We start from the raw sequence: 18,561 nt of genomic DNA on the forward strand, positions 1-18,561 counted from the left end.
GCAGCTTGCTGCATAGCATTTATTCACGTCAACTTCGCCCTGTCTACTTGTATAATGTCGACTCGGAGGCCGGCCGCAATCACGAGGAAGCATCACGAGAGCGTCTGCTGCACGTATGGTCCAGTGGACAGTATACTCGCTAGTCGATCACACATACTAAAGATCGCGATTGATGTTATCGCAAAAACCACGTGCATTGTACCACTATATGCTTGGAGTGCCATCCGGAACGGGGAGCTGTTGGGTCACTCGACAACGGACCAGGTGCATCTTTTCATGAGCATGTACGAGACCACTGCAGCGTTCGGCATCTGATTTCTGGGGCGGTTGATCTGGAGCGTTTGAGTTGCATCTGATTTGAAACATGTGGCACGGCCACAATTGCACAACATCGCAAGCGCCAGGAATCCATGTCCAGTCGACAACATCGATTTACTCGAAGACGTCGTCGAGGACCCGGCTACAGCGCACGATAACACAGGAGGATGCGCCGAGTATTTTCGTTTTTTCAAAGCGTGCAGCTCGCCGTCGACACTCGGCACGCTCGATGCAGCCTTGAGAGGGTACTGTAGTTGTCGCTTTTGTGTGGCAGTAATGCGTCGACAGAAGGTGTAAACGTCGAGCAACGACAAAGCATCTCAACCACTATCAATATTAGATTCTACAATACATGTATTTAAAGAAATATTTGACAACCTACAAGATATTTTGAGTACCACAATATATAGAGGATAGAGTATTTGAGAGGTATCCCGACCAGAATTGCCACAGTGGCTTCAACTCAGATGTGGGCAAACTCAGTATCAGATCCCCAATGTACTTTCTACCATAGCGTACCGGAACGACTGCTCCCGCGATTACAGGCGAGGCCACCGCTCGTGGGCTTGCTCTGCGAAATCTCACCCACTCTGTAGGAGCGGTTGCATGACCATATATAGCCAAGCGCATGCTTCGACAAGGCAGCGAGAGAGGCTTGCTCTTGCATCGATGACGTCGCTCAGCGCGTGCTGTCGACTAAGGAAGCCAAAGTTATCTTCGTGTCGCTCCAGTTTGAGTTCGACACGTCATGCTTTGGGGCTTGAGAGAAGGAAGGACATATGTGTATACTGGTGCGCTTGTGGTCAAGAATACTAGTAGTCCTTTAACGATGACCCAGCACGGAGCAAAGGACTGACACCGTACGTCCGTAGCTCGAGTTGCTCTGGCGAGCGCTTACGACGACAATTGCGCTCAAACAAAGGGTGTATGCGAGAAGGACATCATTCAGAGCCAAGGAAGGAGACTCTGGGCAATCTCGGTGCAGATGTCGAGTTCGACTAGTTGTTTCAAGCGTGTGCCAGTAGGTACGCTAGTAGACGCGAGAGAAGCGACTGGTTTGAGATCTACTAGGTTCGCCGTGGCGTTGCTCCAGTACATATTGAATACGTGATGGCGGGGTCGCTTGAAAAAGATATTTCTATATACTAAGTGAACACGCGCTCATGACCCGGTGTGGTGCTGGGCCAACATCAAGTGCTTCCGCAGCTCCGCTTCGAACTCTTGAGGCGGCCGGGGCACAGCCACGACGCTCAAGCGTCCATTGCCCCAGACGTATCGGAACGACGAGTACGGCGGTGGCACGGCAGGAGAAGGTTCGCACAAGCAACGCACGACGCTGGCGGCACGTCTGGCGGCGCGTCTGGCGACTTGAGCAGGACGAGGTTTCGACCGGTCCACAGCACTGTCGTTTGCACGCATTTCATTGGCGACCGTATTCGCCGCCGGCAACAGCTCGTCGACCACCGGCCCCGTCTGCGATGCCTCAGCAGCATCAGCAATAGCATCGTTCGGGGTCGAGCGTGGCGCGTCCGCGACGGCGACTTCCGCGACCGGCGCCGGTTCGCTGGTCGCAGGTGCGGTCGGTTCGGGTGCTACTGCATCCGACACGCTGTCGGAGGGACGAGGTGCTTGGTTGTGGGCGGTACGCTCGTCGACTTGGTCCAGCTCGTTCTCTTTGACACTTGGCAGTGGTGCACTCGCTTGGCTCTCCTTCTCGGTGCTTTGTGTCGGCTCTGTCATGGGTTGCGTGTGCCAGAGGTCGTTGTCCATGGCGGCACCGACGCCTTCGACATCCGAGTCGGGCGACGAGACAGTCGCTTGGCTATCGGCGTCGTCGGCGGTCTCTTGGCTGTTGAAATACTGCGTCTGCGGACCGGCAAAGTCCATCACAAGCAAGTCTCGTCCTGCCTCGCGGCTTGGCGGCGCTTCTTGCGCTTGCGCTTGGCGACGCGGCGACGCCGGTGGCATTTGCGTCTCGTCGTCGTCGTCGTCGTCGACAAGCGAAATGGACTGCTGCGCGTCGGCTTTGGGCCAACGCACCGACTCGGCGGCTTGCGTTTGTGGCGCGACACTGTCCTCGTCGTCGTCATCCTCAATGTCATCTTGGGTCAAGTCGATGCACGCGATGGCGTCGTCTTCTTGACTCCCGAGAGTGCGCACATGCGCCGTGTTCGCTTTGATCGGCGATGGTTTCGACGGGAGGCGAGAGAGCACGTCGGAGAGCGACGGCGACGCCGGAGCGGAAACCTCGCGCATGCGCGGCGGCAAGCGCGAAAGGACCTCGGGGATGGTCGACGCTGTACTCCGTGTCGGTGGGCTTGGTGGCATCGTGAGCCGCGTCTTGGCGTCATTGGCCGACGACGCAGACGCGGTCATGTTGAGAATCGAGCTGATCGAGTGGCTCGCAGGACGCGACGGTGGGAACACAAACCCAGGCGCGCTGGACGTTTGGCGCGGCACAGGTGACGCCGCCATGCCGTGGGTGATATGGCGGACGGTGTGCGGCGACGACGGCGTCGCCTGTGACGAAGCTCGCTTTGGCGACGGCGACTCTGCTGCTGGTGACGCGGCTCGCTTCCGGCGCTGCGGCAACAGCGGCGACTCTGCTGCTGGTGACGCGGCTCGCTTCCGGCGCTGCGGCAACAGCGGCGAGGAGGTCTCGGGAAGACGGACGGTATCTGGGGCGTTGTCGGCGCGCCGCACAGGGCTGGATTCGAGAGGCGAGACAGAGGGCGCGGGTCGGGAGCTTGCGGCGTTGTTGGCGGCGGGGGCTACGGTGCGTGTGGCGACGGATTGCGTCGTGACCGGTCCTTGTGCGACGTGCGTAGTTGTCGGTACTGCTGGTGAGGCAGGCGTCGAAACGCGTGGCGCAGCGGGTGGTGGTGCTTTTTGGTCGGCTGCTTGTCGCGGGCTCTCGTTGGCTCTCATCGTCGTTGCCTGGCTTGTCGGGACTTGGGACGACACGAGGAGGTCTTGGCTCTCGTCGTCGTCGTCATCGTCGTCGCTTTCGACGGGAATAAAGTTGGTCTCAATGTCCTGGTTGGCACACGCCAATGGCGCCGCTTCGTGGAGCTTCCGCGCCTGGTCGGGCGGAATGATGCAATCGGTCACACAGAGTTGCTCGATCTGGTACGCGTGCGGAACCGTGCTCTCGGCGAGCAGGCGTGCTTCGAGCTGCGCCACCATCATCGAGCTGAGGACCGTGAGAAGCGACGGATGCCGCGTGACGAGCAGCGTCTCGGGCACGTGCACGTTGGTCGCGTCGACAATCACGAGTGCATCGACGAGCATGCACACGCGCGACGCCGTGATCGCGCCGTTGGCCTTCTTCATGTGGCGCCACGGCGTACCGTAGCGGAACTTGGGCACGCGGATCGTAAACCCGCGGAGGCCTTGGACCGTCTCGATGTGCGGGAACTCGTCCTGGAGGCTGGCGAGGACGCCGCGCTGCAAAATACACCAGATCGAGTGGCGCCCGTCGCTGACCAGGATCGCGTCATTGGCCGAGCTCGTCTGCGCCACGAGCATGAGGCTGGGGCCGAAGCTGTTGGGCGGCTGCCCGCCCGTCGCTGGCAGCAGGAGCGACTGCAGCGTCGACAGCAGGATTGGCGTCACTCCCCGCATCCCAATCGCGATTCGATTATTCAAATTGCCGCGGCCATCCGCAGTCATCCGGATACCGCTCTCCCAAGTTTAACTCGTTGTTGAGAAACGCCACGAAGCGCCAACCGAGCGCTACGAAGCGCCAACCGAGCGCTACGAAGCGCGATACGAGCGAGGTGGCATGTGTCGCCACATTCACAAGCCCTTCCTTCGATGCCGACGATTCACTATCTCTTGCTCCGCTCATGCGTCGACGGCTCACGAGATCGGTCGAGTGTGTCATCTTGAGCATGCTGCATCAAGCAGCTGACTAGCCGGACAAGGCCGTCCGGCACAATGCGCCATAGATCCACCGTGGACGTGGCTTGGATGATGCTAGCGTTTTGCTGTAGCTAGTGTTGATTCACAGATATACATGACACATTTCTCCACCCTGTCGAGCACGTGGCCTGTCCCAACCTGCAACTGCTACCAGTTACAACAAACCATGCGTAAATGGCTCCGCCATACTGGCACCAACGACGACGACGATCGATCGCCACGGACTACGTCTGATGCCGCCACACCCGCGAGCAGCCACGTGCTTCGGCTGCGTCTCTTCTCCAAGGTGCAGGTGCTTTCAACGCGCAGCTTCAAATTTCCGTCGTCCATGCCCGTGCCGACGAGTACGAGCAGCTCCGTAGTCGTCGCACGCACCAAGCCTCGTCAACCACAGCGCAAGAAGCTCTTTCTCTTTCCATTTTCACTCCAAAAACCCACGCAAATGCTCTCCAAGCTGCTCCAAACGCTCCCAAATGACCCGTTTGGCGTCGCCGACAAGATGAGAGCGATCGCCAAGCGACTGTGGTTCACGCGTGCACCACCGCCCACCGCGTACCATTTCATGTTGCATCCGTTTGCATCTAATCACAAGGTGGTATTAGAGCCAGCGACACTGGCACCGCCATTGACGTCGAGGCGCAGCTGCGAGCGTGGGCGGCCCTCGCGCGTGCCAACGTCGCCAAATTGATCCGACGCAAGCAGCTCCGCGATTACGCGGTACACGAAGCGCTCGCGATTCTCGACGCGACCGTCCACACTGTGCTTTGGAAAGCAAAGATGGCTGCAGACCGCCGGCACCTCATCGCGGCGCTTTGTATCCAGCACGCGTGGCGATCGTATGCGGGGCGACGACGCAAGCGCAGCTACGACAAGAGGCACGTTCTCGCCACGCTTCGGAGCGTTGTCGAGCGCATGCTCTGCGCTCGGCTCGTGCCGCGACTCGTGGCCGAGATTCTCGCCCACGGCTGCAGTCGCATGGCCATCCGGACGATACAGCGGGTCTGGCGCGGGCACAAGGGCCGACAACGTGCTCGGCTCCGACGCCGGCGCGTGCAAAAGGAGCAGCGCGCAGCCGCACGCGAGATCGCGCGGCTGGCCAAGCGCCGGGCGCTCTTGGCGCGTAAGACGTCGCCAATGCCAGAAACGGAGGGAAACCCTATGCGTAGCGCCAGAGAATGGCAAGCGACTCGAGAGCATCAAGCGCACGTGGGCGCGCGACGACTTTGTACCGTCGCCACACATCAAGCCGAGCCGCCTCTTGCCGCGACACAAGACGCTCCACCCGCTGCCGACGCAGACGCCCCCGGAGAGCCCCCTCATCGCCAAACTCTCGGTGCCAAAGTGGACGCGGTGCGACGACACGGCGATTCCTGCACGTTCATGGACGCAGAACAACATTGTAGGCTGCAAAAGCCCGTGCGACCGAATGCGTGCTGGGTAGCCGTGCCGATCCACGTCACCGACCATGCACACGTCGACAACCTGCGCCCGCAAAGCCGCCTCCTCAAGCGGCACTACGATTTGCAGTACGATTGGGTCCCCGCAGGTCTTCTCCAGTCGACCACCGACGTGCCAGCTCCCATAACCTTCGAAGACAAAGTGCGGCGTCTGATGCCACCATGGGCCACCAGCGTACCCAAAGACGTCCGCCTCCAACCTCTTTTGTCCAAGCCCAAGCTACACACCGTGCGCCACCCGTCCACGAGTCCACGAGACAATTCGTCAGTCATAGACTTGGCCCAACCCAACCGTGTGGCGAAGCCAAGGTCTTGAAGCGCCCTCCGTCGTCCAGTGTACGCAAACAGTGTTTTTGCCGGCGCACGCGACCATCCAAGATTCTCCCCGCCATTTACGGATTCTAAAAATACATTGCCCTTCGCGTACGTCATATCGTACGTACATCAAGTCCATTCGAATACATACATCTAGTATACTCGTACACGGCGAGGGTTGTACGAGACGCAAAACCTCTACAAACGAATATTTACCCAAGGCTCTTGGCCACTGATCGTGTGGGTGGACATTCGTGAATTCACAAGATGCTTGCGCTGCCCCCTCCCCCCTCGACGCCGGCCAAGGACGCGGCCGTGCTCGGCCTCGGCGGCTACCCGCACCTCAAGCGCGTCGAGATCGCCGGCCGCTCGCTGCACAAGCGCGTGCGCAACGCGGCCCGCGGCCGCTCGCTCTCGATGGAGTCGAACGGCGAGCATGATGCGCGCGCCGAGGCCAAGCTCAAGGAAGAGGCCATCCTTGCCAAGTACCGCAAGTCGATCAAGGGCAAGAACTTCATCAACTTGACCATGTACCAGCAGCTCGGCTTGACCGACGTCATGTTCGACGCGACGCCCGACCAGATCAAGAAGGCGTACCACCGCGTGCTCATTGAGCACCACCCGGACAAGACGCTCAAGGACGAAAACGACCCGAACTACCTCGCGGTGCAAAAGGCGTTTTCGACGCTCATGGACGCGCAGAAGAAGCGTGCGTACGACTCGCAGTGCGAATTTGACGAGTCGATCCCGAGCGGCAGCGAAAAGATCAAGCAGAACATCACGGGCGCGGTCGACCCGAAGGCCAAGATCGTGGACTTCTACGCGCTGTACGGCCCCGTCTTTGAGCGCAACGCGCGCTTCTCGAGCATTGTGCCCGTGCCCATGCTCGGCGACGACGAGACGGATATCGACACGGTCCAGTCGTTTTACAACTTTTGGCACACGTTTGACTCGTGGCGCGACTTTACCCACAACGCCGAGCACGATGTGGACAGCGTCGAGAGCCGCGACGAGAAGCGTCACATGATGAAGAAGAACGAAGCGCAGGCCAAGAAGCTCAAGAAGAAGGAGTACAGCCGTCTTGCCGACCTCGTCGACCGCGCGCAGGCCAACGACCCGCGCCTTCGCCGCGTCAAGCAGGCTGCCAAGGACAAGAAGGAGAACGACCGCAAGGCCAAGGAAGCTGCCGCCCAGGCCATCATCGATGCCCAGAAGGCCGTCGAGGAGGCTGCCGCCCGCGCCATCGCCGAAAAGTTGGAAGCGGAGAAGAATGCCAAGTCCAACGCCAAGATGGCCAAGGACAAGCTCAAGAAGGCGTTCCGCAAGGTCAAGAAGGCCTTCCGTGAGCTCGTCGAAGCCATTGACGACCCGCGCGTCGACGCGGAGGAGACTGAGTTTATCTGCGAGTCGATCGAGATGGACGCCATGGAGGCCTTGAACGCGGCGCTCGCGTCGCCTGCTGGCATTGAGGACGTTGTCAAGGTCCTCACGGGCCTCCGCGGCGACGCCTACATGGCTGCCAAGCGCGCCTAAATATTGCTAGGCTCTTGGGAATACACGCTCCCTTATTGCCTTATCTCATGACAGATGCTTGCCCCATGACATCCGCTTGTCTTATTGCCGCGGAGCAATCGTGATGCGGTCTTGACCCGGCTGGATGCCCATGTCCTGCAGGAATTTCTGCATGCGCGCGGCCTCGGCCTCCTGCGCCGCCGTCACACGCTGCTGCTTCTCATCTTGGCGCTTGTCCTGCGCCGCCTTTCGCCGCTGAATGCTACCGGAATCATGTCAGTGAGGTCGAGCGCTGTCCTCGGCAGCGTACCGAGCTTGATAGTCGTCCGAGCCGCCCATCAAAAAGTCGTCGCTCAAGTCGAGGCCGTCCTTGGCGTCCTCCTTTGCACGCGCCGCGCCATGCAGCGTCGCCGCCTTCTCCCGCTTCTTCTCGATGTTCGCATCCCTACCGACGTTGGAGCAAAAGAGGATGCAGTGTTGTTGTAGCCTACCGGCCCGTGGCCTTTGGCGCGAGCTCTTCCATGACCGACTCTTTGTGTTTATGGTACCGCTTGCGCTCGTACTTGTCGCGCTTGCGCCGGTCGTCCGGGTCGTCCGAGTCGGACTCGTGCTTCTTGCTGCTGCGAGGTGGGGCTAAGCAATAGCAATAAAGAACGTACTTGGCTGATGTCCACATATAAGACGACGTACATGTCGTCTTGGAGGGCCGGGCAGTGGACGACGCGCCCTTGTTGGTCGTAATGTCGACCGTGTCCTTCGTACTCGCCAAGTGCAAGCGCTCCGACTCGTTGAGGTTCTTGACAAAGCCCCACTTATGCTTGGTACGATGGATGCTCTCAAGGACGTGCTGCGGGATGCTCGAGTAGTACATCGCGTCGAGCTTGCCGTCGTTCCATCGGCGGACAAACTTTTCAAAGTACTGCAGTGCGTCGTCGGACGTGAGGTCCTCGAAGTAGAGTTTCCTACGCGAGCATGAGCCCACGCAGGAGGTAGACATGCGTGAGTACTTGTCAGTCTTGAGCCACACACGGAACTCGCGCGCCTTCTCAAAGTAGTCGTCTCGAGAGATGCGCTCGTGGTCGCCTACATCGCATCGCCATCGTCGCATGAGGTTGCTGACCCTTCACGCGTAAGCTACCTCGCTTCTCGGACTTGTGCTTCTTGTGCTTCTTGTGGCTCTTCTCGCGCTCTATGCATGTACGGTCCATGAGGCTGCGCGTTCCCGACCACGCGTACCCTTGCGCGCCGGGCTCTCATCTCGCTCCTTGCGCTTGCTCATGTTGGCTCACCACGTTTCAAAATGATTCGGCATGTGCCGTTGAGCCACGCTAAAATATGGCATGTGCCAACATTGATGCAGTTGTTTGCGGCATTTACGCGATGGAGGTGGCATGATCACAGCACAAAATAAGGCGTATGCCATATCCTGTGAAACATGATGTGTGAACCGTTGCATTATCCTGTAGCATTTTATATTGGTAATAGGACCGCCGACGGCGACGACGCTTGGGGCAGCGCGGAAGCACATGCGTCGTTAGTCGCATAGCGAATGACATCGTCGTTCTCGTCTTCGTCTTCGTCGTCCGAGCTCTCGTCGTTACGCTCGTAGATCTTGTACCGAAGCAAGAAGCGCTTGAGCCACGACCAGGACGCCGTGAACTGCTTTGCACTGAGGCCCAGCGCCGCCGCTTCTTCGCGCGCCTTGCGCTGCACCATCGCATGTGTCACGTCAATGCGGTCGTTGCGCAGCGCCACGATCCACTCCAAGATGCGGTCTTCGACCTCCAGCGGCAGCGTGGTGCTGAGGCCCCGCGGCCGCGTGTTGCGGAGCTCACTCGTCGCGGGGTCGCTCGCCTTCTTGCGGATGTCGTCTTTGCGCGCCGCCCAGCGGTATATCCTTGACCGAGCATTGTCACGCGCCCTGCCCACGAGGCCAGCGTAGTACATGGCCAGCGTTTTCTGGATGCCGTAGGCTTCCAGGTGCTCGAGCATCGCGAGCTTCTCGCGGTACGTGGTCATGACGCACGGAGAGCGTGTGGAGCTGGCCCTGTGTCGGACGTCGCTCGTGGAGAGGCGCGGCCGGCCCGGTCGCCCTTGCGCGACGGACGTCATGCAGAAAAGTCGAGTGTGCATGCACTCTTGAACCGTGTGATTTGTCAAGAAATGCGTTTTCAGAGGTTTCTACGGAGCATGACATTTGACTCGTTGTGTCTGCAACACAAAAGCAATGACAATGTTGTCGACACTCATATTGCGTAGTTATTAGCTACCAATCGAGATCGCCACACTAGTTGCCGTTGCAACGAGACGTCGTGGTCATTTTGGCAGTCGAAATGGATGCATATGTGTGCTTTCGAGCTTCTTAGCAACCATTGGAAGGTCATGTGCAAGGGAATAAATAAATTTGAACAATCACGTCAACTATTGTCATGCAAAAAGTGTTCCCATACTGTAGTTGCCCCCGCCAGTGCCCCTGGTGCTCTCGGAGCGTGCAGGTGTTTGCCTCGAACGTGCATTTCATTGGCTATTTTGTTGTGAATTTCGACCAATCGTGTGCGCGTGAGATTCCATCGCCTGGCACTCGCTCGTGGGAGGCCATGCGATCGACCAAATTGCGTTTCGAAATGGAATCGCTCCAACTTGGCTGGGTGATAGAGCGCGCTTTGGAGAGCACGAAATGCTACGCCACGTCGACGTGTAAGCCATATAACAAGAGTTAGGAGTCGGAGTCTTAATCGTGGCAGACGCCACTTTTATCACCTGACATACCACCAATAAAAAGTGTAAATCTGGTATATGCCATAATTAATATCGTGGTCCATAACTAGTGCTGCACGGCTTGCACGTCAACATAATGTAGCATGTCGTGACCTCCAAAGCGCGCTCTATCACCCAGCCAAGTTTGAGCGATTCCATTTCGAAACGCAATTTGGTCGATCGCATGCCCTCCCACGAGCGAGTACCAGGCGATGGAATCTCACGCGCACACGATTGATCGAAATTCACAACAAAAGAGCCAATCAAAAGGCTTTATCCAAAACGTCCGGTTGATTCAATTTTCGTATCTGGGGCAGGCGCGATATGGTATCGTATACACTTTGTCATTGTCATTGAATAAAAACTGACCGCGTCATCTATTGCTAGAATAGAAACAAATCCATCAGCATTGCTGTTCTGGACCTCTAGGATGGCTTGGAACCTCAAGCGTTAAATTACGCGGCGTCGCGGCAACCATTCGCCAGCACGTCGACACCGCCAAAAAGGCAAGTGGCAAACCGCTCGTGAAGAGACGGGACGGCATGTGCCTCAGCACACGATTGCACTCACAAGCCGCTCGAGTTTTATCACCCGGACGTGAATGACCGACTAACTTCATTGGCGAGGCGCTATGCTTCTCTGATCCGATGTGCGTTCTCGACGCTCCGAATCGTAAAAAGCAATGGCAATGTTGTCTACACTGAAGTTATCTACGATCGCTACGCTAGTTGTCGTTGCAACGAGACGTCGTGACCATTTTGGCAGTCGAAATGGATGCTTTAGAGCTTCTTGGCGACCTTCTTGGCGACGGCCGTCGAGCGAAACCGGTAAAAGACCATGCCAGTGCCCATGAGGGCCAACGAAAACCTACAAGAACTTACGGCGCCAGCATCGACCACGAGGATACCGTACCAGATGCCCGCGTACATGGCGTGCTTCCACGGCGTCATGTAGAACTCGAGGTACTGGTCCTTGTGCTTCTTGACAAGCTCTTGCGCGCTCTTGGCTGTCGTCAGTACGTCGTTGAACTCTTCGAGGAGAATCGGCGTGTACTCGGTCTTGCCCATCATGGCGTGCGCGAGCTCGGGCTGGTTGAGCCAGAAAAAGTGGCGCTTCTTCGGCTCGTTGGGCGGCGAAAAGGTCTTTTCCTATCAAGCCGATGCATCCGTTGCGGCATATGCCATTTTCAAGAGAATGCAGAGAAGGCGACGAACCTCTTCGCCTTGGACCATGACACCCACGAGCTGCACCTTCGCAGGAGCAGCCTCGACCTGGGGCGGGCGCGACGTTGTCAACGCCATGTGCTTCTCCATTTCGTCTTTCGGCAGCCAACCGCGGTTGACAATCACAGACGTCCTATGCTCAATCATGATGGTATGCGCTGCGAGCGACGGTATTATGTACCCGTTCGCACGCTCAAAGAGGTCGTAGATGAAGCCACCGGACGACACCTTACCCTTGCTTTCCGACATGTCGATGGGCGGCGACCGCGGGTCTATTCGTAGCTATATAAGCACCTTGTTTGCATCAGGTTGTACTACAGAGATAGAACGTCTTGCCCGGCACGAAATGGCCCTCGACAGCCAGCTGCCGGTGCTCCAGCTCGGCGCTATTCGCTGCATGAGCCACCTCTCTAGCATAGCCAAGACGATCGTACTTGACGTTTTCCGCAGAGATGTCCCGCGGGAGTGGTACGGGCGCTTCTTGCAGGCGCTGGCGGCGCGTCTCGATGAGGTCGACCTTCCAAAAGTACCGGTTGCTCTACGCCATGGTTGCACGAGCCGTTGCTGCATCCCATGCGCCGTCGCGCTGCTGTACCTGCCACACGCCCATGCTGGCCGTGCCGGCGACGATGCTCGAGAAGATCCCGATGCCAAGCAATTGACCGCGCTGCATGTCCTTCCTTCTTCGCCTTTGGAATTCGTTTGAAGCGTGTTTCTGCAAAACGGCAAACGCCACCTTGAATACGCGTTATATGTGGCATATGCCATTTTCAACCAGACTGTATTCGGCATATCCCGCGCTGCAGTTGTCTTATTCGACGCCATCACGCATGCCTCTCGGCCTGCAGCCTTTTCGCTGTTAGGTAGATGGGGTACATAGACCGCATACGCTTTGCAAATGCAGACAGACCAAGGAAAATACGAATTCTTATTTCTCTAGAGACCGACGAACATCCGGCATGAGAGCGAGGTGCCGCAGGACATGCCGAATTTAGTGGAATCTATTTTTAGCACTGATTCGCCAAAAATCAGATATCAGAGAGTGATGCAAGCGATATTGCCGTCGCTGCCCGAGTCGGCGCCGCACGATGGCTCGCTTCTCGCGAGGAAGAAGCCGCCGCAGAGTGCCCGCAGCATTCTTCTGCGCTCCAAGGTGGAGCCGCGCACGTCGCGAAGCACGGCGCGCCGAGGCAACACCCGCCCCACGCCCGCGTCCAACATCTGGTCACACGTGGTGCGGGTGGCCGTGCAGAAGAAGAAGCGCGAGCCAACGCCAAGTACAGAGAGTAATGCATCCTCTTGATATCGTGCTGCTCTCGCTGATGGCAATGCTGCCAGGCGACAACGATGGTGACGCGCTCTCGTCGGCGAGTGTGGCCACGAAAGAGCTCACGTCGCTCGCAACACTGCTCAAGTCGTCGCGGCTACGAAAGTTCAAAGGCAAGTCCAAGGCGCGCCCCGACCTCGAGCCGTCCAACGCGATGCGGCAGTGGGCGCTGCCGATCCATACGCAGCCCACCACTGCCGCGCAAGAGAAGGAAGACCACCCGGACATCAGCGACGACAACGACGTAGGTCGCATCAACCGGCAAGACACCATGTCTGAATTGGTAGCTCGGCGAGCTGGCGCGGCGCAAGCAAGATGCGCTCACGGCCAACCACGGGCGCAACTTGATCCTGGACGAAGCGTGCCGCGCTGCGTTCACAAAGGACGCGGAGAACCGATCGCACCTCGAACTCCAATCGCTCAAAACGTGGTTTCTCAAAACGAAGCTCAAAACGTGCACTGATTTTGAGGCTTTGCAGCCCCTCGAGGTCGGCCAACTTCGGAAACAACGCCATCTTATTGTTGAGAATGGTAGCTGACACTACTCTGCCGGCGTATGAAGCTCGCCACGTACTACCCCAACGAAGTCGTCTTCAAGCAGGTAGCGTGTTACAACGCGCTCTGTAGTCCATACTACATGGGTGCTAGGGCGACGATGGCGATGCGCTCTACATTATCTTTTCCGGCATGATCCTGAACGCATGTAGAATTTGTCATATAGAAAAACAACTAGGGTCCGTGGACGTGCGCGTGAGCCAAAAAATTGGCGGCGAAGTAATCGAAGTTGTCGTGTGCGAACTGCACAAAGGTGATTTAGCCAATTCCACCAGAACATGTTGAACTATTGCATTTGGAAGGCGACTTTTTTGGCGAGCGAAGCCTCTTGCGCGACGAGCCACGCGCCGGTAAACCATGTCCGAGGTCAACTCCATTTTCAAACGGCAACTAGCGACGGTTGTCACCAAGACAATGACTGAACTCGTGTCCATCTGCCGCGAAGACTACAACGTCATGCTCAAGCAAGACCAGCAGGACTTTATTGATCGTGGAAAAGTCGCGCCTGCGATCGCCGCGGCGGTGCGACGAGTAGCATGCCCACTGTGTCTTTAATGGCACCATGTTTAGTCGTCCAACAGCCACGAGACGTACGTGCGCATTTTGCGCAAGAAGCCCAACTTGCGCACGAAAGCGGACGTCGCCCTCCTCACAACGTACATCGAGACCATCAAGTTCTTCCGCGCGCTCCCAAAAGCATTCCTGCGCGAACTCTGCAGCGTCATTGAGCTCGTGACGGTCGGACCCAACACGACCATCTTCCGCGAGGGCGAGGTCGGCAAGCTCTTTTACGTCATCATGACGGGGTCGGTCGACGTCAAAGTCAACTCGGTCGACCGGCGTGGCGGGAAAGGCCAAATGAAGCTCATCAACCTCAGCGAAGGCGCGCACTTTGGCGAGCTCGCGCTCATGAAAGGTACGCACTCGTTCATGGACTCGAGACTACGCTGTCTAGCCAACGGGCTCCGCTCGGCAACGGTCGTCACGACCCAGCTGTGTGAGCTGCTCATCATTGCCGAACACGACTACAACAACATTTTGCGCAAATTGCAAAAGGAAGACATGTCCAAGCGTCTCGAGCTCCTGGATAAAATTCCCATGTTTCAAAGCGTCGAGTGGACCAACGAGCTCCTCGAAGAGATCTGCTATGTGCTCGTCGAGCAACGGTTTCCCGCCGGCTCGACGCTGTACGCCCAAGGTTCGAAAAAGTTCGATGGGTATCATCTTGGACATTGATTGTCCAATATAGGGGACAAGGCGATGCAAATGTACTTTGTGACGCGCGGCGAGTGCGTCCTCACGCGCACGGTGGTCGACCCCAAGACGCAAGTGGCGCACGAAACGACCATTGAGCGCTTGGGCCCCTTCAACGTCGTTGGCGACGATGCGTACGTCCACTTGTAGTTAGTTAGTCCATTTATGGTGTATATCTAGCGCAACGGGTACCAACTTTAACGAAGTCATTTACCGCGCAGATACGGTCACGGCGACGACACCGATTGATGTACCACCTTGTCACGTCCATAGACTGTATATGCGTCCTCGCGTGTAGGCGCTCGTGCTTACTAAATACGACGTCTTCAACCGCCTTTCACGGGGCGCGCGCGAGACGCTCTGGAGCCACACGCGTGCACACAAGGCCGCCATGGTGGTCATGGACCAGCTCTACAAGTCGCTCAAGTGGAAGGCCTACACGAAGCATGTGTTGGCCACCGAAGTTGATGGGCAAAAGTTGGCGCGGCGTCTTCGCCACCGCCCCGCGCCGTCGCTCGACCCCATCGCGGTACTTAGGACCGATTGAGTGACAAGGACGCAAGAGATATTGAGTAGATGCGACCCAAGATGTCACTTCTCGAAAGCAACGATTTGCTGCTCGTGACGCCGCCAACGTCGAGCCCGTCGTCGGCCATGACTCTCGCCAAGTACACGACGCAGTACAATCCCGACATCACCACCGAAGACCGCGACCACGTCATGGCGCTGGCGAATGCCACCGAGTGTGCGGAACGCGCGGCGCGCGCGGCAGATGGCAACCCTGCCGAGTACTTGCGCTATTTGCACGACAATGGTAGTAGTGTCCTTCAAACCATACACGAGCGGTGTGCGTAGGCGAGACGCCCAACGACGCCGTCAAAAGCATCATCAGTGAGAAGGACTACTTCTCCGAGCACTACATCTTTTCGATGACGACGCCGCCGCTGACGCCACGACCGCCGCCGGCCAAGAAGCCTCTGCATGCTGCCCGTGCGTCGCGCGCCAACCTCGGCGTTCCCCGTGCACCGGTGCTGCTCGAGTTTGCCCCCAAGATTGTGGTCATCAACGTCGCCCACCAACGTCTCTTATTCTGTGACGAGACTTGTCGCTACTGACCATGATGGTGCTGCGTAGAGCTCCAGCCGGTCGCGCCCCACCCAGCGTTTCGACTCGCGGGGATGTTCGCGTCGAAAGAAGCCGCCGAGACCGCAGCCAACGCCATCGAAGAGTACGAGGCCAAGCACGTGCGAAATGGCTTCAAGGCCGAGCGAGCGATCGGGTACTACACCATCGACACGGGCAAGTATGTGCTCGTGCCGTCGACGCTTGAGTGCCTCCTCTCGCCGTACTACTGCGACCAAGCGCTGCATGGCATCATCGACGAGCACACAGACTGGAATTACTGGCGCTCGACGCGTACTGTCGTATCGTACATAGTGTAGATTGTGCTGACGTCGGGGGTAGGCGCCAAGCACTGCGCGTCCCGGCCCGTCACGGCAGACGCAATTCAAAAACTGCTGCACGACGCGTGTGGGCACGTGAGCCAAGTGGCCGCCAAGAAGAGCCAGCGACCTTCGGTAGCCAACCTTGCACTGTGTGATGCTATGCTGCGCGACGACTAGTCGGTGGCGCGTTCGGTGCATTTGCACGACATTGTCGACTACCACATCCCAATCGAGCTCCGCGACGGCGGCAGCTTTGCCTGCGTGAGCATCGTGCTCGTCGCCAAGGAAACGACCGAGCCCGTCCTCGCGGTGCACGGCTGCTTTCGCACCGAAGCCGACGCGCTGTCGTTCGCCGAGCGCGGGTACCGTTTCGTGGTTGAAAGATTGATACAGACATGGACGTAGCAAGATTCCGCAGCTCGTCGATAGTGCCATGCTGTGTGTGGTGCCCATGTACGAGTGGGTATTTTTCGATGACGCGGCCGAGTGGTGTGTCTCGCTGCGCAAGTCGCGCGACCGCCAGCTCGGTTTCGACGCGCTCAAGAAGCAAGTCGCTTCGCACCACGCGCACGGCGTCGCGGCGCTGCCCGAGGTGCCGCACCCGGTATACGTCCGGCGTCCTGCTGCATATGAGCGAGCGACAAAGCGTAGGTGCCAACGTGGGTCCAGGAAAAGGAGCAAGCGACCAAGATCCACCAACTCGTGTGCGTCCATCTCGGTCTGCGCCTGCCCGAGGCGGATATAGCCAACGACGACGAGGGCTACACGTACGACGACGACACAACGACGCTGCTGGTGTCACAGAATGCGTCGCATGCAATAGGCCCAAGATCAACTCGGTGCTGGATCAAAAGCTGGATGCGCTGCGGGACATCCTCACGGCCCAGCACGCGCGGTCGGCCAACATGACGCTGAGCAAAGTCCAGAAAATGCAGAAAATGAGCAACCTCATCAAAGCCAAGGCGGGGTTGGCCAAGGACACTGCCTCCACGGACACCGACGTCGCGTCAACGACGACGGCGCCCAACTAAGAACAGTACTAAGACCTGCTCTAAGAGCAACACTAAGAAGAGCTCCAAGAACAACACTGAGAACAGCACTACGGACTGCGTTAGGACCAGCTCCAAGTAAGAACTTGTCGATAGCAATTATGCATCAAGGATTACTCCTTGTCATGAGGACACCAGGATGCTGTTCGAGCGGCGACCGTAGATCAAGGTCATGGGGACGATGTACGAGGTCGTCTCTGATAAGCGAACTGAGGCGCTCTGTCCTTGATGAGGGTCTGCGTGATGAGTTAGTGTTGGGCCCAGGGCGCCGAGCGAAAGAGGCGACGAAGTGTCACGCGGACTTGGTTGTGCCACTTGTGGGAGGTTGTGTGGGCGAGCATGCACTGGCGCACTGTCCACCTGCGCCACGCCTTCTCCAGCGCCGTGTCCTCGTCCGCGACCAGTTCTCGCAGCGCGGCCATCCGATGCGCGTGAAGCGCCTCAGTCTCGGCCCACGCGTCGTCCATGGCGTCGGCGGCGCAGCCCGCCGCCCAGAGCAGTCCATACCGGTCGGAAAGGGGGAGTGGGCCAAGGGTATCTCGTGGGCCGCGCGTCGAGACGTACTCGACGCGCACGTGTGTGTGGTGATAGGCCATGCCGAGCGACGGGCCGTCGGCCTGCGTGGGCACCGTGCAGCCGCCCAGCGTCCGCGGAAACTCGTATATGGTCGCGGTCGAGAAGGCAACGCGCGTCGTCCGCCGGCGCAGAAAGCGCAGCTTTGTCCGTGGGATCGTGCGGTCCGGCTTCAAGATGCGCTTCACGACCAGCTGGTTCTCAGTCGAGGAGGCAGGTACCACCGTGCCACTATGGCTGCTCGCCAAGGCGGCGGCCACGCAGTCGGCAAGCTCAGACGCGCTGCGGCGCCAGACCTCGGCGTGGCGTGGCACCCAGTCGTCGTCGTCGTCGTCCTTCTCGTCGTCCGTTTTGGTCGCGCCATCCACTTTGTAGGTTCTGTCGAGCTTGGTTCCACGGGCGTCCTCCGACTCGACCTCGGACAAGCTCGGGAGCAGCAGCGCAAAGCTCGAGTCGCTCACCGACGACCACGCCGAGAGCAGCGTCCCGTGCGGCGTCCGCGGCGAGAGACTCGCATCCGACGCCGTGTCGACCGTGGGCGCAAAGGACACGACGCGGTCGCTCCGCGTCTTGACGAGCTTGTCTGCGTCGAAGACGTCCTCGCCGAACGAGACTCGGGCCTCGGCCCACGCCAGCGTCTCCATCTCGGTCCTTGGTGTAGAATTGGCAAATACGGCCTGTAAAAGCTCGCAGCTTCAGATAGTGTTTGGTCCAAAAGACATATCGACGATCGCGAGACGGTCACCACCAAGTTTGGCTCGTTCCTCTTGGAAGGAGCGTCTCGTCCAGCGTGATTTGTCGCTGCACGGTAGGCTCGTCATGTACAGTACATTAGTCCAAGCATAACAACGA

General features: G+C 58.4%; 8 protein-coding genes across 8 annotated transcripts in view; 3 read left to right on the forward strand and 5 right to left on the reverse strand.

Moving 5' to 3' along the window:
* The window catches only part of SDRG_05881 (hypothetical protein), a 5,697-nt gene extending 1,744 nt beyond the window's left edge, over positions 1-3,953 (reverse strand). Inside the window, exons 1-3 of the mRNA XM_008611623.1 lie at positions 1,709-3,953; positions 1,487-1,666; positions 445-460 (exon numbers count right to left, since the gene is read on the reverse strand). Coding sequence (XP_008609845.1) covers positions 445-460; positions 1,487-1,666; positions 1,709-3,942 — 2,430 coding nt within the window. The 5' untranslated portion in view covers positions 3,943-3,953. The remainder of the gene's footprint in view (positions 1-444; positions 461-1,486; positions 1,667-1,708) is intronic.
* A 455-nt stretch (positions 3,954-4,408) lies between these two features.
* SDRG_05882 (hypothetical protein) lies at positions 4,409-6,104 on the forward strand (the record flags this gene model as incomplete). Its single annotated transcript, XM_008611624.1, has 5 exons — positions 4,409-4,794; positions 4,845-5,362; positions 5,409-5,592; positions 5,646-5,947; positions 6,004-6,104. The coding sequence occupies 5 exons, from the start codon at positions 4,409-4,411 to the stop codon at positions 6,102-6,104; spliced, it is 1,491 nt and encodes a 496-aa protein (XP_008609846.1).
* A 177-nt stretch (positions 6,105-6,281) lies between these two features.
* On the forward strand, positions 6,282-7,547 carry SDRG_05883 (hypothetical protein; the record flags this gene model as incomplete). Its single annotated transcript, XM_008611625.1, has 1 exon — positions 6,282-7,547. The coding sequence occupies one exon, from the start codon at positions 6,282-6,284 to the stop codon at positions 7,545-7,547; it is 1,266 nt and encodes a 421-aa protein (XP_008609847.1).
* Positions 7,548-7,556: 9 nt separating this feature from the next.
* Positions 7,557-8,826, reverse strand: SDRG_05884 (hypothetical protein). The gene is made up of 7 exons (XM_008611626.1): positions 8,763-8,826; positions 8,665-8,715; positions 8,534-8,609; positions 8,217-8,488; positions 8,018-8,159; positions 7,837-7,971; positions 7,557-7,788 (listed from the first exon to the last, which is right to left on the reverse strand). Exons 1-7 carry the CDS (start codon positions 8,803-8,805, stop codon positions 7,629-7,631), a joined length of 879 nt encoding a protein of 292 aa, XP_008609848.1. The 5' UTR covers positions 8,806-8,826; the 3' UTR covers positions 7,557-7,628.
* Positions 8,827-8,908: 82 nt separating this feature from the next.
* SDRG_05885 (hypothetical protein) lies at positions 8,909-9,671 on the reverse strand. Its single transcript, XM_008611627.1, has one exon. The coding sequence runs from the start codon at positions 9,657-9,659 to the stop codon at positions 8,997-8,999; it is 663 nt and encodes a 220-aa protein (XP_008609849.1). The 5' UTR covers positions 9,660-9,671; the 3' UTR covers positions 8,909-8,996.
* A 1,174-nt stretch (positions 9,672-10,845) lies between these two features.
* Positions 10,846-12,214, reverse strand: SDRG_05886 (hypothetical protein). The gene is made up of 7 exons (XM_008611628.1): positions 12,102-12,214; positions 11,941-12,044; positions 11,825-11,892; positions 11,688-11,778; positions 11,498-11,639; positions 11,196-11,431; positions 10,846-11,150 (listed from the first exon to the last, which is right to left on the reverse strand). The coding sequence occupies exons 1-7, from the start codon at positions 12,177-12,179 to the stop codon at positions 11,063-11,065; spliced, it is 807 nt and encodes a 268-aa protein (XP_008609850.1). The 5' UTR covers positions 12,180-12,214; the 3' UTR covers positions 10,846-11,062.
* Positions 12,215-12,551: 337 nt separating this feature from the next.
* On the forward strand, positions 12,552-17,353 carry SDRG_05887 (hypothetical protein; the record flags this gene model as incomplete). Its single annotated transcript, XM_008611629.1, has 20 exons — positions 12,552-12,783; positions 12,845-13,077; positions 13,121-13,321; positions 13,369-13,434; positions 13,482-13,641; positions 13,691-13,738; positions 13,783-13,933; positions 13,970-14,304; positions 14,344-14,586; positions 14,638-14,776; positions 14,823-14,892; positions 14,941-15,171; positions 15,219-15,456; positions 15,498-15,722; positions 15,777-16,058; positions 16,107-16,219; positions 16,265-16,449; positions 16,493-16,691; positions 16,739-16,854; positions 16,911-17,353. The coding sequence occupies 20 exons, from the start codon at positions 12,552-12,554 to the stop codon at positions 17,116-17,118; spliced, it is 3,675 nt and encodes a 1,224-aa protein (XP_008609851.1). The 3' UTR covers positions 17,119-17,353.
* On the reverse strand, positions 17,182-18,358 carry SDRG_05888 (hypothetical protein). Its single transcript, XM_008611630.1, has one exon. It carries the CDS (start codon positions 18,351-18,353, stop codon positions 17,385-17,387), a length of 969 nt encoding a protein of 322 aa, XP_008609852.1. The 5' UTR covers positions 18,354-18,358; the 3' UTR covers positions 17,182-17,384.
* Positions 18,359-18,561: the final 203 nt, after the last annotated feature.

This window comes from Saprolegnia diclina, assembly GCF_000281045.1.
Source record: "Saprolegnia diclina VS20 unplaced genomic scaffold supercont1.16, whole genome shotgun sequence".
Lineage (NCBI taxonomy): Eukaryota > Oomycota > Saprolegniomycetes > Saprolegniales > Saprolegniaceae > Saprolegnia > Saprolegnia diclina.

What these genes read in the sequence shown, in the direction of transcription:
- SDRG_05888 (XM_008611630.1), bottom strand. Translation starts at nt 18,353, where the DNA reads ATGGAGACGCTGGCGTGGGCCGAGGCCCGAGTCTCGTTCGGCGAGGAC.
- SDRG_05886 (XM_008611628.1), bottom strand. Translation starts at nt 12,179, where the DNA reads ATGCAGCGCGGTCAATTGCTTGGCATCGGGATCTTCTCGAGCATCGTC. An exon ending in CTCTTTGAGCGTGCGAACGG is followed by an intron (nt 11,640 to 11,687) that starts GTACATAATACC and finishes GATTGAGCATAG; the next exon opens with GACGTCTGTGATTGTCAACC. An exon ending in GCCATGTACGCGGGCATCTG is followed by an intron (nt 11,151 to 11,195) that starts GTACGGTATCCT and finishes AAGTTCTTGTAG; the next exon opens with GTTTTCGTTGGCCCTCATGG.
- SDRG_05884 (XM_008611626.1), bottom strand. Translation starts at nt 8,805, where the DNA reads ATGAGCAAGCGCAAGGAGCGAGATGAGAGCCCGGCGCGCAAGG. An exon ending in GCACAAGTCCGAGAAGCGAG is followed by an intron (nt 8,610 to 8,664) that starts GTAGCTTACGCG and finishes GATGCGATGTAG; the next exon opens with GCGACCACGAGCGCATCTCT. An exon ending in TCGGACGACTATCAAGCTCG is followed by an intron (nt 7,789 to 7,836) that starts GTACGCTGCCGA and finishes TGATTCCGGTAG; the next exon opens with CATTCAGCGGCGAAAGGCGG.
- SDRG_05885 (XM_008611627.1), bottom strand. Translation starts at nt 9,659, where the DNA reads ATGCACACTCGACTTTTCTGCATGACGTCCGTCGCGCAAGGGCGACCG.